General features: G+C 43.4%; 1 protein-coding gene and 1 long non-coding RNA gene across 2 annotated transcripts; one reads left to right on the top strand and one right to left on the bottom strand.

The window, feature by feature from the left end:
• Positions 1–2,961: 2,961 nt before the first annotated feature.
• On the top strand, positions 2,962–7,180 carry LOC101790916 (prostate stem cell antigen). Its single transcript, XM_005016052.6, has 3 exons — positions 2,962–3,211; positions 5,091–5,195; positions 6,740–7,180. Exons 1-3 carry the CDS (start codon positions 3,160–3,162, stop codon positions 6,949–6,951), a joined length of 369 nt encoding a protein of 122 aa, XP_005016109.2. The 5' UTR covers positions 2,962–3,159; the 3' UTR covers positions 6,952–7,180.
• A 116-nt stretch (positions 7,181–7,296) lies between these two features.
• On the bottom strand, positions 7,297–10,833 carry LOC113842935 (uncharacterized). The gene is made up of 3 exons (XR_003495873.3): positions 10,340–10,833; positions 9,705–9,894; positions 7,297–9,250 (listed from the first exon to the last, which is right to left on the bottom strand). It is a non-coding gene; the product is annotated as an uncharacterized lncRNA (long non-coding RNA).
• Between the last annotated feature and the right edge of the window lie 3,999 nt (positions 10,834–14,832).

Genomic DNA, 14,832 nt, shown 5'->3' with positions numbered 1-14,832 from the left:
GAGACTTGATTACTTGTCAGTGCAGAGTGAGTTGAAGCAACTCTGCTCCAGGGATGCTGTTCAGACAGACTAGCATTGATGTGAAGATCAAGAGGGAGTCCCAAAGCACCCTGGATAGCCAACAAGTAAAGGAGCTGCAAGCCACAGGCATGCTGAGCAGTGCAGTGACCTCTCTGCAGGGCCAAGCAACCTTGGACAGCAATTCCTCCTCTTCTGGCACTTAATTCTGGTTTGAATTAAGACATATGAGAAGGCACCACTCCTCCAAGCTTGGAGGTTGGACTCCGCAGGATCCCCTGATGATTTGGCTCTTTCAATGGCTGTAACTCATCCAGGTGCTCTGATGAGTACATAGTATTTGACCTGCAGTTTCCTTCTTGCTGGTTCTGTCTCTCTTTTTTTCTTTCTTTTTTTTTTTTTTTCTTCTGCACTTAAAAGACATCCCCATGAATAAGGAAGCCTGTGCTTGAAGTCTTAATAAATTTTCTGTGCTATCTGGCAGGCTTTTCTGCATTTTCTTCAAACCATGTAGTCAAAGAGTGCTGCACGCCAGGAGATTGGTGCCTTTTGGAGATGCTTGGTATCTCTATCCAGAAGCATCATTTCACCTACTAACTTTCATGTCCTCAAACTTCCAGCTAATACCTACCACTGTGATTCAGCCCCTCAATGTTATTGGTGGCGCCATGCTCAGTATGACATCCTGCCACAACTTTTTCAGCCTGACGCCAGGCAAGTGAACAACAAATAATCAAGCCCTCCAACCTTGCCTCCTCAACAGAAAGATCCAGAGCTGTATCTATCAGGAATCTGGAGTGTCAACATAATCCAACCTTAAAGATAATAATAATAATAATCACAGAATCACAGAATCACAGAATTTCTAGGTTGGAAGAGACCTCAAGATCATCAAGTCCAACCTCTGACCTAACGCTAACAGTCCCCACTAAACCATATCCCTAATAATTAATTAAAAAAATATTTGTAGACATCCTTAGATCCTCAGGGGAATTAGTCTTCTGCATGCAATTAAATGAACTTGGGATTTTAAAATATCAGGAAAATAAGAAATAAAATAAAAATAAAAAATACCATGTACATAAAATCTTATGGACAAACGCATGTTAATGTGTGTATAACTGTTGTAACAGGGCATGTTTGCCATCTGCAGGAGCTGAGCAGGAACTGCACACAAACCTTAAAAAAAAAAAAAAAAAGAAAAAAAAAAAAGAGAGAGAGAGAGAAACAACTAATGAAAGTACATACAAAGCACTTGAAGGAAGAAATATTAATTCAAGGTCTGGGTGGATTTGACTGAGGGACCGGGTTTACCTCTCCAGTTGGATCTCTTCTTGCCTAACACAAGAAATTAAACCCTACAGGGGAAAGCATAAAGAGGTAAAACAAAATTACCCTTAAATATCTTTGAAAAAAGAACACCAGAGCCTGAAAGTGTATTGCTTCTTTCTCCAACTGTTCCATAGAAGCTGGCTATAAATGGGCTGTCCTTGGTAGAAAAGAAAAAAAAAATATATGAGGCAAAAGGCAATAGACAGAGAAAGGAAGTTCTGTTCTGTTTTGTTCTGTTCTGTTTTGTTTTGTTTTCATTCCTTTCCTTTCCATTCATTTCCATTCTGTTCCATTCAAGAGTTCAAAGAGGACTCAAAGATCAAAATCTTCTCACAGGAAACAGGATTTGCAAAATTATCCCCTGCATCCCTGCATCAGGTGCTGTAACTTCGGGTAGTGCCATTAACGTCAGCAGAGTTATTCTGGTTTTCTTCCGTCACTCATCCTGCAGCCATTGATGAAGAGAAAAGATCCACCAACATGCCGACACACCTTCCTTTCAATTTGAAGAAGTTCCTGGTGTCATAAGAGGTAAGTGGTGTGCAAACAAGTCTCCGAATGCTGTTACTGCAAAGCCTTATGCTCTTGAGATTTGAGAACCTTAAGAAAAGCAAGAAACTACAGTAAACTGAGCTTAGTAGTTGAATCCTTTCCTTTCCTTTCCTTTCCTTTCCTTTCCTTTCCTTTCCTTTCCTTTCCTTTCCTTTCCTTTCCTTTCCTTTCCTTTCCTTTCCTTTCCTTTCCTTTCCTTTCCTTTCCTTTCCTTTCCTTTCCTTTCCTTTCCTTTCCTTTCCTTTCCTTTCCTCTCCTTTCCTCTCCTTTCCTCTCCTTTCCTTTCCTTTCCTGCTCGTGTGCACTGAGAAGTGGTCAAAGCACACAATGGATGGAAGAGATCTCTCATCAACCAGCCAAAGAAAACATTTGTGCTTGAGTCTGGGATGTGGCTGAATTCATCCCCATCTGTGGTGGGAAATGCCATTTTCTTTAACAAGCCTGGATTATTTACGGTACACTCTGGTGAGAGTTCAAATGCCAAAACTGGACCCTACCTCTACTCAACAGAGAGACCAACAAATAGAGGCATGCCACAGTGTATATGACGTGGAGATAAGAATAATTCCAGAGAAAAATATCACAGAGTCCCTTTTGTTTCAACACACATTAATAAATAAATAAATAAATAAATTGGGCATTGTCTCTTACTAGATTATAAGCAATATACAGAAATAAAAGTATGTGAGCACACAGTTACCTGGAAGAGTATTATGTGTTATGATTTGCCCAAATACCTTGCCACTGCATGCCACCAGTGTCACACAGAGTCAGAAAAATAGCAGGAAGTGTCTATTAAAAAAAAAAAATAATAACACAAAAGCAAAACAAAACATTTTGTGCTTGATTAAAAACAATAGCTCTACACAGGATAGCAGTGGGGGTGGAGAGCTCTTTTCACAGGGTGCAACCACAGTCTTGCTTGCCCCAGGGAGATGCATAAGGCCAACTTGTTCTAAGGAATTTGTGTTTTTTTTTTTTCCTCTCATGAACACTTTGCCCAAGGGTGGGAGGGAAGGCGAGGGTGTAGAAGTGGAGAGGAGCTTTGGTAGCTAGGCAAGTCACAGTCAGATAGGAGAGGCACCTAAAGCAAATATCACCACCACAAAGCAACCCCTCCCTTGGTCCAGCATATAACCTCGCTCAGGTGCCTTCACGGGGTAATCTTCTGGGCATGCACGATCGCTGCCTCCCACAGTATATAAAGTACCCCACAAGGAAACAGCCCGTATTCAGTACAAGAAAAGCCATCCCAAAATGAAGGTTTTCTTCATCGTCCTCCTGGCAGCGGTCCTGTGCATGGACTCAGGTAAGAGAGTCCCACATCCTCTCTAGTAGACCTTCAGCGAGGAGAAAAGGCTTGTTATGGGGTTTGGCAGAGAGGGAAGAAATGCTGAAGCAAATGTTTTAAGATGTTTGCATTTTGTTAAGGTGTCCTGGGTGTTGTAGTGGAAAAAAAAAAAAATAAATAGATAGTGCATCTCTGCTGGTGGTGTGATCCTAGTGCTGGGTAGAACAACTTCCAGGCAAGATATGTCCTATGAAACGCTGAATTTAACTGACATCAAAAATACTTAATTATTTAATTATATGTAGTGGTTTTTATTTTGTTTGTTTGTTTTCGTAAAGAGGGGAGTGAGGATTATTATCATCCTTCCCATGATATTAAAATGCCTGTTGCAGCATTTCTGCAAAGAGTTTTTGTTCCAGCTTGCTTTCTGACTCATTTTAAAAGTGGCCTCTGGTGCCGCACAGATTGTTGGCGAGAAAGGAGGAGAGAAATGGGGAGAATACCACAGCATGTTGTTTTCTAGGCTGAATGGGTGATGGGTGGGAAACAGGCAGTACAGATCTGTCACTTTTTTGGCCTGACTGGGAAAATAATGTTTAAAAACAGCTCTTCACTATTACCAGAGAAGAGAAAATGCATATCTGAGCAGAAACTTTGTCTCAAACAACACAAGATGCTTAAGGTATAGACTGAGAAGGGTTTTGTACAGCCTTTGCCAGACAGACCCTTTCCTCTGAAACCTTTCAGCAGAATGTTCTGAAAAGTGACTTTTGCTGCAGTAAAAGTCAGATAAACATGACAAGAGAGTGCAGCACTACAGATAATCTGGGGTTTGGGTGCTTGCTGAATCAGCCATTTATATAAAAACATTTTGGAGAGGAGACCGAGATATTCAAATTTCTTCTTCTTCCTGCTCTGAATAACACTTACTTCTAGTTAGGGCTTGTCTGTGTCCTGAAAGGGTATTTTGGGTTTAAGGGTATTGAGGAAACCATGAAACAAGCCTGGTAGTCAAGGGGTTAAAGTGTGTATGTACATTCACAGCACACTTAGAAGGCAACAAAGCTCCAGCGATGCCCTGGGGCACAGGGAAGTACTAGGAACGGGTAATTGCACAATGTTCTTACTCCTTGGGGGACTATTTTTCATCAGGACTAGACACTTTTAAACTGCACTGTTTATTCTGCCTTGTCTTGACCTGTGTCACTGCTCAGCAGGTGTTAACAGCACAGACTTTTGGTCCCGTGTCCATGACCGGGTGGGAACACATGGTGACATGATGGTGAGAGGGAGGTGAAAGCCCTTTTTCCTCATCTTTTGCTTTCTAAGAGGAAGTATGGGAGAGCAGGTGGCACAAGTTGGCCAAACCGAGCAAAAGGGCTGGAAGAAACCTTGCAAATCCCCTGCTCCACCTTTCCATTTTCCTCTCTTTCCTCTGGGCTTTCCCATTTCAATGGGGAAATGCCTCAGCTAAGGCTCACAAGCACCCTTGGCATAACACTCCTGTCTATAGAGGCAGGTGAACAACATCAACCTGTCCTTCTGGGGACTTCATCCCTCCCTCTCTGCTCAGTTCATGAGCAGAGTACCTCAAATGTTGACTGATGAGAGCAGATAAGCAGCTGGTCTCTTTTTGCCCCCCTCCTCATACTGCCTACATCAGGAGCTGCTCCAACACCTACCAAATATCCTCTCACCCCAAGCAAGCATAACATTCTCCTACAAAAACGGAAAAAAAAAAAAGCAACAAACACAACACTGTTTTCCCAATAACAGAGGTACTGCCTTCCTTTGAGCACCCACAAAAAGGGTTCTGATTCCCAGCGCATGCACTAAATTTGGTTACCTGGAGAGTTTCAGATGGATATTTTTTACAACCCCTCTTGGTCTCTTGCAGGTTCTTCTCTGAAGTGTTACAGCTGCAAGTCAAAACTTAGCAACAGCCAGTGTCAGGAAACGAAGAACTGCAGTGGAAAGAGCATGTGCAAGACAGAAGTGATCAGTAAGTCAAAGTGGGGGTGGGCAACGCATGGGGGGGCTGTGTTGTTGGAGCCATGCACGGCCCCAGCCTTGGGTGCCCAATCATCCCCACCTTATCTAGACACACCAGCTGGTATGGACCAGCAAAGCCCAGAGTTCATCAGGAAGAGAAAAGTCATCTGGTGAGAAGTGGTGAGGAAAAATTTTCCGATGAGTTCCAGTTTAAATAGGAATGACAGAAAAACAATGATTAACCCTTTTTGATATCTAATGTCTTATTAGTTGTCCTGGCCATCACCAATGGTGTGATTGCAAATCCATGTGGATGACGTATCTCAAATTCCTCTGTGTTTGCCAGTAGATCATGTGAAATATTGAGCAGTATGGCTGGTGCCTGGAAAAATATTTGAGAGTGCAGCTGCTTTGTACTGCACATAGCTGAGCAGGGCAGTAGCTGTTAAGGACAAGGCAATATGAATAATATCTACTAATTTCTCTCACCTGTGCAAAATAAGGCTTCGTTTTATTCCTTAATATCAAATACTTTTTTTTTTTTTTCCTTACAAGGGCGATATTTAAGCTTATGGCTTTGAAAAGTTAGAAACATGGGTTAAAATGTGAGGGGCTGCACTTCAGCAAAAACTAACTAGGGAAATTCAATGGAAAGGACAGAATTTCACATTGCCCATCACAGCCAGCTCTGAATGCAACCAGTTGTGCATCTCCAGAAAAAATCTCTTAATGGATGACTTAATTCTTCCATTCTGAAAAAGTAAAAGTAAACCTTGTTTACCCTGTGCGGATCTGTGGTGCCTGCTCAGTTGCTTTTGGGGCACAAAACCCATTGGTGGCATGTTCAAAGTCATCTGTCAGGCAGGGAATGCAATATCTCCAGTAGGCACCCTCTTTGTTAGTAGTTCACATACCGATGGCCATGCATTCACATAAAGGAGAGCCATTATGAATATGGCAAAGACACGATGCCTTGATTAAATTATGCAAGACCAGGAGGTCTCATGTAAACTGTAATCTGACCACAGGGAAAAACAACAAAAACAGGATGTGCATCTGACAACGGATCAGTAACTCAATAACTCTATCATACACGAAATGGGCATAACCCTGTTTCTGCAATTCCCCTGGATGATGAAGGGCTCCACGTAATGAAGGTGTATAGGATAGGTGCAAAAATTGCCCCCACACACTTGTTCCTCATCCCTTTGTAGTGTAGATTCCCAGACAAAGCTGTAAATGGTTGCTTTTGCTATTAATTATATTATCAACATTTATGCAGGTGGTGCTGTTTCAGAAGCCCCTGAGAACCGTGCTGTAGAACACACTGCCTCAAGCAAATGATCAGGGATTGAATTCCTTCCCTCCCTACTGACAAACAGACACCCCAAAAATAAAACCTGCAATAGCAAAACATGCAGATTTTTTTTTAAATATTTTTTTCCCATGCAGTAAACCCAGATAAGAATTAACACCTTATTATTCAGATCCGTGATCCTTAGCTTAGGTAACATTTCCTTAAGTCCTTGGAGTAATGGTCCTGTTTCCTTCCAGGGCTCATTGGGCTCTTCAACATCATCAGCAAGGGCTGTGAACCAACATGTGAAGCAGACTTTCAGGACTTCAAAGTGGGCAACAGGAATATCTCTTGCTGCGGCACCGACCTCTGCAACACCAATGCAGCTGGCAGTGTGAGGAGCAGCTATGGGATGGCAGCAGGGATATCAGCCAGTGTGCTCTGGGCCTTCCTGAACAACAGATGGTGAGGAGGAAAGAGGAATCCCATGACCACGGGAAGTCTTGGAGCAACCCAGTTATGATGGGAATTGTAGCTGGAAGCAATTTGGTGTGTTGCATACAGTGTCTTTGGAGCTGATGGCAGATCTTTGCCTTACGATAACTTCTTTATTGCTATTGCTGTATTGTTGCTAGATGAGAAAATGTGTGTGCATACAATCCATGTAACACCTAAAATATACTTATTTCTAAACTGAATGTGAGTGTGTTGCATGTATATCACTCAGCCATGTATTCCAGCACTCAGCAGGAGCTGCAGGTGCATCTGTTTTGAAAGTCTGGCCATTTCTCAGTCTTGGTCATTGCAATGTAATGACCATGTGTGCTGAGAGATGCCATGGCACAGCAGAATAAGGTTGGCAACTGTACCTCCAAAACTCGAGGGGCCCTAATTTATGACAAATTCTGAAGGGCACATGCCCCAGGAATCACACCTGAAAAGGAACTTACTTATGACCAAGAAATCCTGGGATCCTGCAACTTGTTAGCTACCACACAAGACAAAAGCAATGTCCATGTTCCCTGTTACATGTGTTTATGGTCATTCCTACACCTTCCCACAGCTGTAGCATCCTTGGGATGCTACAGGTACCTGGAGCACCATGGCAGACAGTAACTGTTGGAGAGAAGTAGAAAGTGTGTTCCCAGTGTGTCCTGGTTGATCCATGGGTGACCTGAGTTTGCCTACAAGATGTGGGTGTGCCCACAAGTCTTTGTCAAGTCAGCACAGCAGTGGGTGGAGGACTGAAAGGGAGGGAGGTTGGCCAAGTGCCCCATTTTCCTCCCTCATACCCTAAGGACTCCTGGAACTGCAAAGGATGTGCAGAGCCACAGGCTGAAATAACAGAGAACCATTTATTCCGAAGAGATGAGTCATCTGCAGATGACCAGAGTACCCATTGCCACGGGACAAAGGCCAACATCAAATTTTGGATGAAGTTAATGGGATGTCAGAGAATAATGACACTGTCTGCTGTTGTGAAAGAGAAAAGTACCTAAATCCTTGGGACACGAGGCATAAACAAGCTGTTAATTGTAGGAAGCAGGGAAGGGGTTTTCCCAAAGGGTAATCTGGAATGAACCACCTTCTTCATACCAGTACTGTCTGGTTATCAGCAGAGGGAGGATATGGGACACCTGTGGGGTATTTTATTTTGTTTTTTGCAAACCTCCTGAGTCTCAGTCATTGCAAAGGAGGCTCATCCATCAGTACGCATCCCAACCAGGCTGTTTTCTGCATGGCTGACCAGCTCCCTGACCTCTCCAGTCCAGGGGCTCATTTTCTTGTGCTGTAGGAAGGTCCCTGATGTGTTACTGCTCTGTGCCCACTCTCTCAAATAATTCCCAGGCAGTGAGACATGTCCACACCCAGGGATGGTTCCCAACTACCATAGTCACAGCAGCATGACTGTGATAGCCCTGCCTGGAGACTGGGAGTTTGGCTGTATGGGAATGGTCTAAACCTGTTAGCCAGCCCAGCCAGAGGAGTCCCCAGTGATGTTCAGTGAGGTGCAGCATCTGTGATCAGCTCCCAGCTGCTGGAGAGGTCAAACACATTAATTCTAGGGATATACCTTGAGTTTTTGCATGTACTGTGGGGTAAGGAGAGGTTTGATAGCTTAATGTGAGGACCAGCTGGGATGGGCACAGTAAAATGCAGGATAGGAAGCATCTGCAGACATGATGTGGTACAAACTGGTGGGACTCACTGCCTCTCAATGGGTCCTGCCATGGCACTTGCAATAACAAAACGCTTCACTCCCCATTCAGGTCACCAAGAGACAGTCTCAAAAACAACTTAATTCTGGGAAGGGTTAGGAGGTGGCACGCTTAGGTAGAAAAATGACTCAGCCATGGGTCAGAACCAGGGCTGGGTCAGGGCAGGACCAGGAAGAAGACTGCTTTTGCAGGTGCTGTGACTGCATGTTGACAAAAAGGCTGGCCTCCCCTCCTGCTTTGCAACCCCCTAATAAACACAGACAGGAATTGTTCCCTCCTGCTCTGTTCTGGACCCTGTTTCAGCAGTGTGGTCAGTTAGTGCAGCCAAGCTGGCATCACACAAATACACAAGCTCTGGCTGAAGGTCAGTTTGCTGAGAAAATGTGCTGAGAGCTGTTTGCTGGGTCCAACACAATATTTTTTTGAAAACAAAGCTATGTTTTATTCCCCCATAAAAGTTGTTTCTTGACTTTGCAGGCTGAGAAGTTCTTTCAGTTCTTCTCCACACTTTCTTTCCACACTTTCTTCTTTCCATACTTATCAAGAGGCCTAAAATTGACATTCCCTTTAAAAAACTTAATCTACCATGTACGCAAGAGATTTCTATACTTTCAGGATCATTCATTTAAATAATAAAGAATTGCACAATAAAATGGATTTTTTTTTTCCAAAGGTCAGTATTTACATTTTCTAAAAGCTGCATTTATATTAATTGAAAGTAAAACCAATTCTCTAGTGATGGTACCTCCTACAGATGGGAAAAGTAAAAAAACTCTGATCCAGAATAAATGTTTTGGGATGATTTTTATGATAGGAAACATTACAAATGTGCATTCAGAGTAAAACAAAAGTGTTTCTTCGATTATCTCTGTGGTACTGTATTTGCTGCTGGTAGTATTCATTATCTCTGTGGATAGGGATTAGGACATACAGCATTTCTTATGGCCCATCAGCAGTTACAAGTAATATCTGTACCTGATTTGAAAAATGTCACCAAGGTTACCTGAATTGAGCCCAACTTGCTGCATCTGGTTAAAAAACGTTTGATGACATCGGAGAACATCTTTGCTGCAGAGAGAGGAGATGAGCTAGTGTTTAAGGACCAGGTTCCTCGCTGCATCTCTTGTGTGGCCTGGGGCAAGTTGCACAGCCTCTCCATACCTCTATCTTGTACAGATGTTATCAGGTCCAATCTATCAAGAGGTGTTCAGATAGTGACTTTAATGGGGCCTGGAGAAAGACACACGCTAAAAATAAGCCTGAAAAGAGTGAGCTAGTGTAACAGAGGCAGGGAAGGACTACCCACTACCTACCCACCCTGCACAGCCACATTCCTGGTCACTATTATGCATACACGGTTGTGTAACATGGTTTTCAATGATCCAAACAGACCAAGGGAGAGCCCGCAACTCGCTCAGCTCTCACAGTCAATCAGTCACTAGGCTGTCACTAAAAACAATCAACAGACCTGCCCTTTGAATTCAGAACATCCCCAAAGTAACTGCACCCATCATTCACCCTGGGCAAGGCTGGTGAAGCCAAGCTCATGCCATGCCATGTTGACTCACCCCACTCCCATTCTGCCCTTTAAAAACTGTGTGGCAGACAGAGCCCTCAGTAGCTCAATTCGGATCTTACCTTGAGCTCTACTGATGCTTTTCCAAGCTAAATCAGGACTCCTTGCAAAGCAGATGCTGCACCCTTGCCTCCTCTTGATACATAACTCTGCGGATATTCTTGACCTACAGCTCCTATTGCAGCCCTGATCTTATCTCTGTAGGGGTGATCTGGTTTATATCAACTAGCCCATATTATGTGGGCATTGCTTTGTAAAGTTACCAGCTTATTTAAACACCTTTATATACCTCAGCTGTGTTTACCACCCACTCTGCAATGGCCTCAATGCACCTCATGGGCTCATGTTAATCTCTGCCAGTGCTTCTCCGTGTGAAACACTTCTAGACACTATGCCCCAGCCCCTGGCTCTCCATGCCCAGCGTAGTTTGACTGCCCCCTGCAACAGAGATGACTGGTACGGATCTGCATCAGGAAAGGAAAAAGTTTCACTCCCTGCCAACTGGTTACTTTCATTAGAGATTCAATCTGGCTTTGAAGGAATTTGTGGAATGAGGACTTCACCCAGACCCGGTGAGTGAAAGTGAAGCAATGGGCAGGGAGGGGATTTGTTTTCGTCAGGGGTCACTGCATGTTGAGTTATTTGCAGGCACCCACCCGTCTCCCAGGTGGCAGTGGAGGGGTGTATCCACAATGTCACACACACAGGTGCCTTCTGTCCACACTACTTGTTTATGTCTTCTGCTTTTGATTTGTACACAGCTGCATCACTGCATCGTTTAAGCCTGTTTTCTGCTATGTAGTAAGGGGATGTGTTTGTTTGCTTCCCAGAAAAAAATTAAGAACTGGTGCAATCTCTGGCTGTAACATGCAGTGTTTCTGTAGTGAAGAGAGAGGCGTTCATCCTGCTTAAAATACTGACATCGAGAGAGAGACTAGCTTTTATGATGCCAAGTCAACTGCGGTGATTAAAAGCCATGTTGAAGAGAGGAAGCCTTGGCTAAGATTCAAACAATCATTTGAGATGTGATAATTTGAATACATCTGACCTATTCCTTTACACTTTAAACGAGCTCTAGAAAAATAAAGGAAGTTTAGATTTGACATTATTATAAGCCGACCATTCAAAGTTTAAATGTGAACATTTAAAAGAAAACAATTAAGAAAACAACCCTCCCTGCTCTTTCTTTTGCATGCCATAGAGAAGCAGGGAATGGCAATCCTTTTAAAAGAGTGTATTGCTCATGTGCAAGCACTGCTTCTGGACAGAATCCAACTGCCTGGCAGTAAAATGGCCGAGAATTTCACAACAGTTCTCACACCCATGTACTATCTAGTGCACTTATTTCTCTGCCCTTCATAGAATAATAGAATCATTCAGGTTTTAGAATCCCTATTAGATCATCTAGTCCAACCTTTAATGTAGTACTGAAGCCCACCACTAAACCATGCTACTGAGTTCTACATCTACACATTTATTGAAGACCTATAGGGATAGTCACTCAACCACTACCCAGGGCAGCCTGTTCCAATGCTGCACAACAATTTCAGTAAAGAAATTTCTCTTAATATCCAACCTAAACTTTCCATGGTGCAACTTGAGGCCACTTCCACTTGTCTTTTACATGGTGCTCGGGAAAAGAGCCTGATACCCACCTCACTATAGCCTCCTTTAAGGTAATTGTAGATCATGATAAGGTCTTCCCTGAAGCCTCCTTTTCTCTAGGTTAAACAATCCCAGCTACCTCAGCTGCTCCTAATAAGACTTATTCTTATAACCCTTAACCAGCATTTTTGGCCTTCTTTGGACACTCTCCAGCACCTTCATGTCCTCCTTGTAATGAGGGGCCCAAAACAGAACACGGTACTCAAGGTGCAGCCTCACCAGAGCTGAGTACAGGGGGACGCTCACCTCCCTGATCCTGCTGGCCACACTGTTTCTGATACAAGCCAGGATGCTGTTGGCCTTCTTGGCCACCTGAGCACACTGTTGGCTCATATAAACCAGCTATTGACCAATACCCTGAGGTCCTTTCCAACGGGCAGATTTCCAGCCACTTTTTCCCCTACCTGTAGCTCTGCATGGGGTTGAGGTGCCCCAAGTACAGGACCCGGCACTTGGCCTTGTTGAACCTCATGCAGTTGGCCTTGGCCCATCAGTCCAGGCTATCCATGTCCACCTGCAGAGCCCTCCTACCATCAAGCAGATCAACACTCATTCCTAACTTGGGGTTGTCTGGAAATTTACTGGAGGTGCACTCAATTCCCTCATCCAGATCATTGATAAAGATATAGAAGAGAACTGGCCCCAGTTCTGAGTCCTGGGGAATACCACTAGTGACAGGCCTCCAGCTGGATCTAGCTCCATTTACCACGACTCTTTGGGCCCAGCCATCCAGCCAGTTTTTAACCCAACAAAGTGTATGCCAGTCCAAGCCATGAGCAGCCAGTTTCTTCAGGAGAATGTTGTGGGAAATGGTGCCAAAAGCCTTACTGAAGTAGACCACATTCACAGCCTTTCCATCATCAACTGAGAACATCACCTTGTCATAGAAGGAGATCAGGTTCATCAAGCAGGACCTGAATTTCTTAAACCCGTGCTGATTGGGCCTGATTGCCTGGTTGTCCAGTAAATGCTGTGTGATGGCACTCAGGATAATCTCCATGAGCTTCCCTGGTGCCAGAGTCAGACTGACAAGCCTGTAGTTTTCCAGATCCTCCTTCCAGCCCTTCTTGTAGATGGGCGTCACATTTACTAACTGCCAGTCAGATGGGACCTCCCCTGATAGCCAGAAGGCCATCATAATCCTGTGCAATTAATTTTTCTTCTTTCCTGTTCCTGCAACAAATTCTCTGCTATCAGGTACTCTTCTGCAGCTCTCTACCATTTCTCCTTGGAGCCCCCAAGGAGGATGGGGAAAGTAAGCCATTTCCTTGGCCATGGGGACCTGTCTATATGATGTCTTCCAGGGCCCATGGGAAACAAGGAGTCTGAAGACAGTTACAAACATGTCCAAGTTGGGAGTGCAATACAAGCTACTACTCAAACTTCAATCTGTTAAAGAAGTCTTGATATGAAGAGCTGATGACAGTAACATCTGAGATAAAGGCAATGAGACAGAACAATGTTGGCCTGAAGAAATTCCCATCAGCCAGGAGCTATTCATATCAGACAACAGGAATACCCATGGGCTGGATGGGAAATTGTCCCAAATTTCCCAGGCTGGAAATTCAAGGATGACCCTTACTCATCATGCTAATGCAGGTGAAGTTACTTCCCAAAAGCTCAGGAAAGCTATGAAGACCTGAGGTCAAGAACCCAACAGAAGCCCAAAGAAGCCAACAGGGAAACCTCATTGCTGACATTGACGACTGTGAATATGGAGGCTGCAAGCAGCACAGATGGAGGGAAGGGTGAGGATGTGTAGGCACAAGAGATACAGAGTTTTTCTTTCTTGTTGGCACCAGGTGTTGTTATTCAAGGCAGCAAAGAACAGACATATTTCTGAATCTCACTGTCATTCCCTCCCTGTGCTCAAACTTGTTTCTGAGAACAGCAAAAATACTTATCTCTTCTTCCTTCCTGGTCTACCTAATGTTCAGCTTCATCACAAGCACCACAATACTGTAACCGAGCCAACAGCTTTCCTTCACTCTGTATGTGACCTGTTTATGACTCCCTTTCATCTCACCCATGTTCCACCAAAACCATTTCAACAATTGTTTCCATGACCTGGTTTTGTACAGATTTGTGTCTGTTGTTTCCCTTAATGTCTGTGAAAGCTGAGGTCACCACACAGTCTTTCACAATTAGAAGACCTCTCTCTTTTCTATCCCTACACCTTTCATAGCAGTTTTAAGGACTGGACTGGTTCAAAAGTTCTTAGAGACAGTCAGATGGGCAGAAAATGCACCTCTATGTATGTAACCGGTGTGACAATTGAAGGAAAAGTGGTTAAGAAATTATCAAAATATGTTTCATCACACAGTTCTATACTTACTAAACACTGAGCCCTGTCCAGATCTTCAACAAAGCACACAGGTGATTTCCAATTAAAGTTTAATCACAAAACATAATGGCTACCCAGAGAAATCTTGCCTAGCTAGATTCATACCTAAATTAGATATAGAAACTTCTACTGTCTCATTTCTTCATAGAACTCCATAGGAAGATGTAAAGTCTACACAAAGGAAAAACATAAATTCTTGCAGGACTTTTATCAGTGATCCATAAAAGTCGAGAATTCACCAATGCAGAAGAAATTCAAACGCAGGCATTATCAGGGCCTCCACCACAATATTATTTCCCCTTGTGGTCGTTTTTAACATGGGTTCTGAGTTAAGGATTAATCAAAACCAAGAAGGAGCCATGTAACCCATTATACTACCTGCTAAGAACTCCCCTAACAAGCTCTGGAGGTGGGATATATGCACACGTGACTCAGAAATTCATGATGGGTAAAGGATATATAAAAATAAAATAATAATAATAAAAAAAAAACATTATCACAGAAAAACATCACAGAAAACAAAATCACAGAAAACAAAATACAAAC

The sequence above is a fragment of the Anas platyrhynchos genome, chromosome 2 (genome assembly GCF_047663525.1).
Source record: "Anas platyrhynchos isolate ZD024472 breed Pekin duck chromosome 2, IASCAAS_PekinDuck_T2T, whole genome shotgun sequence".
NCBI lineage: Eukaryota > Metazoa > Chordata > Aves > Anseriformes > Anatidae > Anas > Anas platyrhynchos.
The sequence above is the reverse complement of the archived record's forward strand: the minus strand, read 5'-3'. Positions and strand labels throughout refer to the sequence as shown.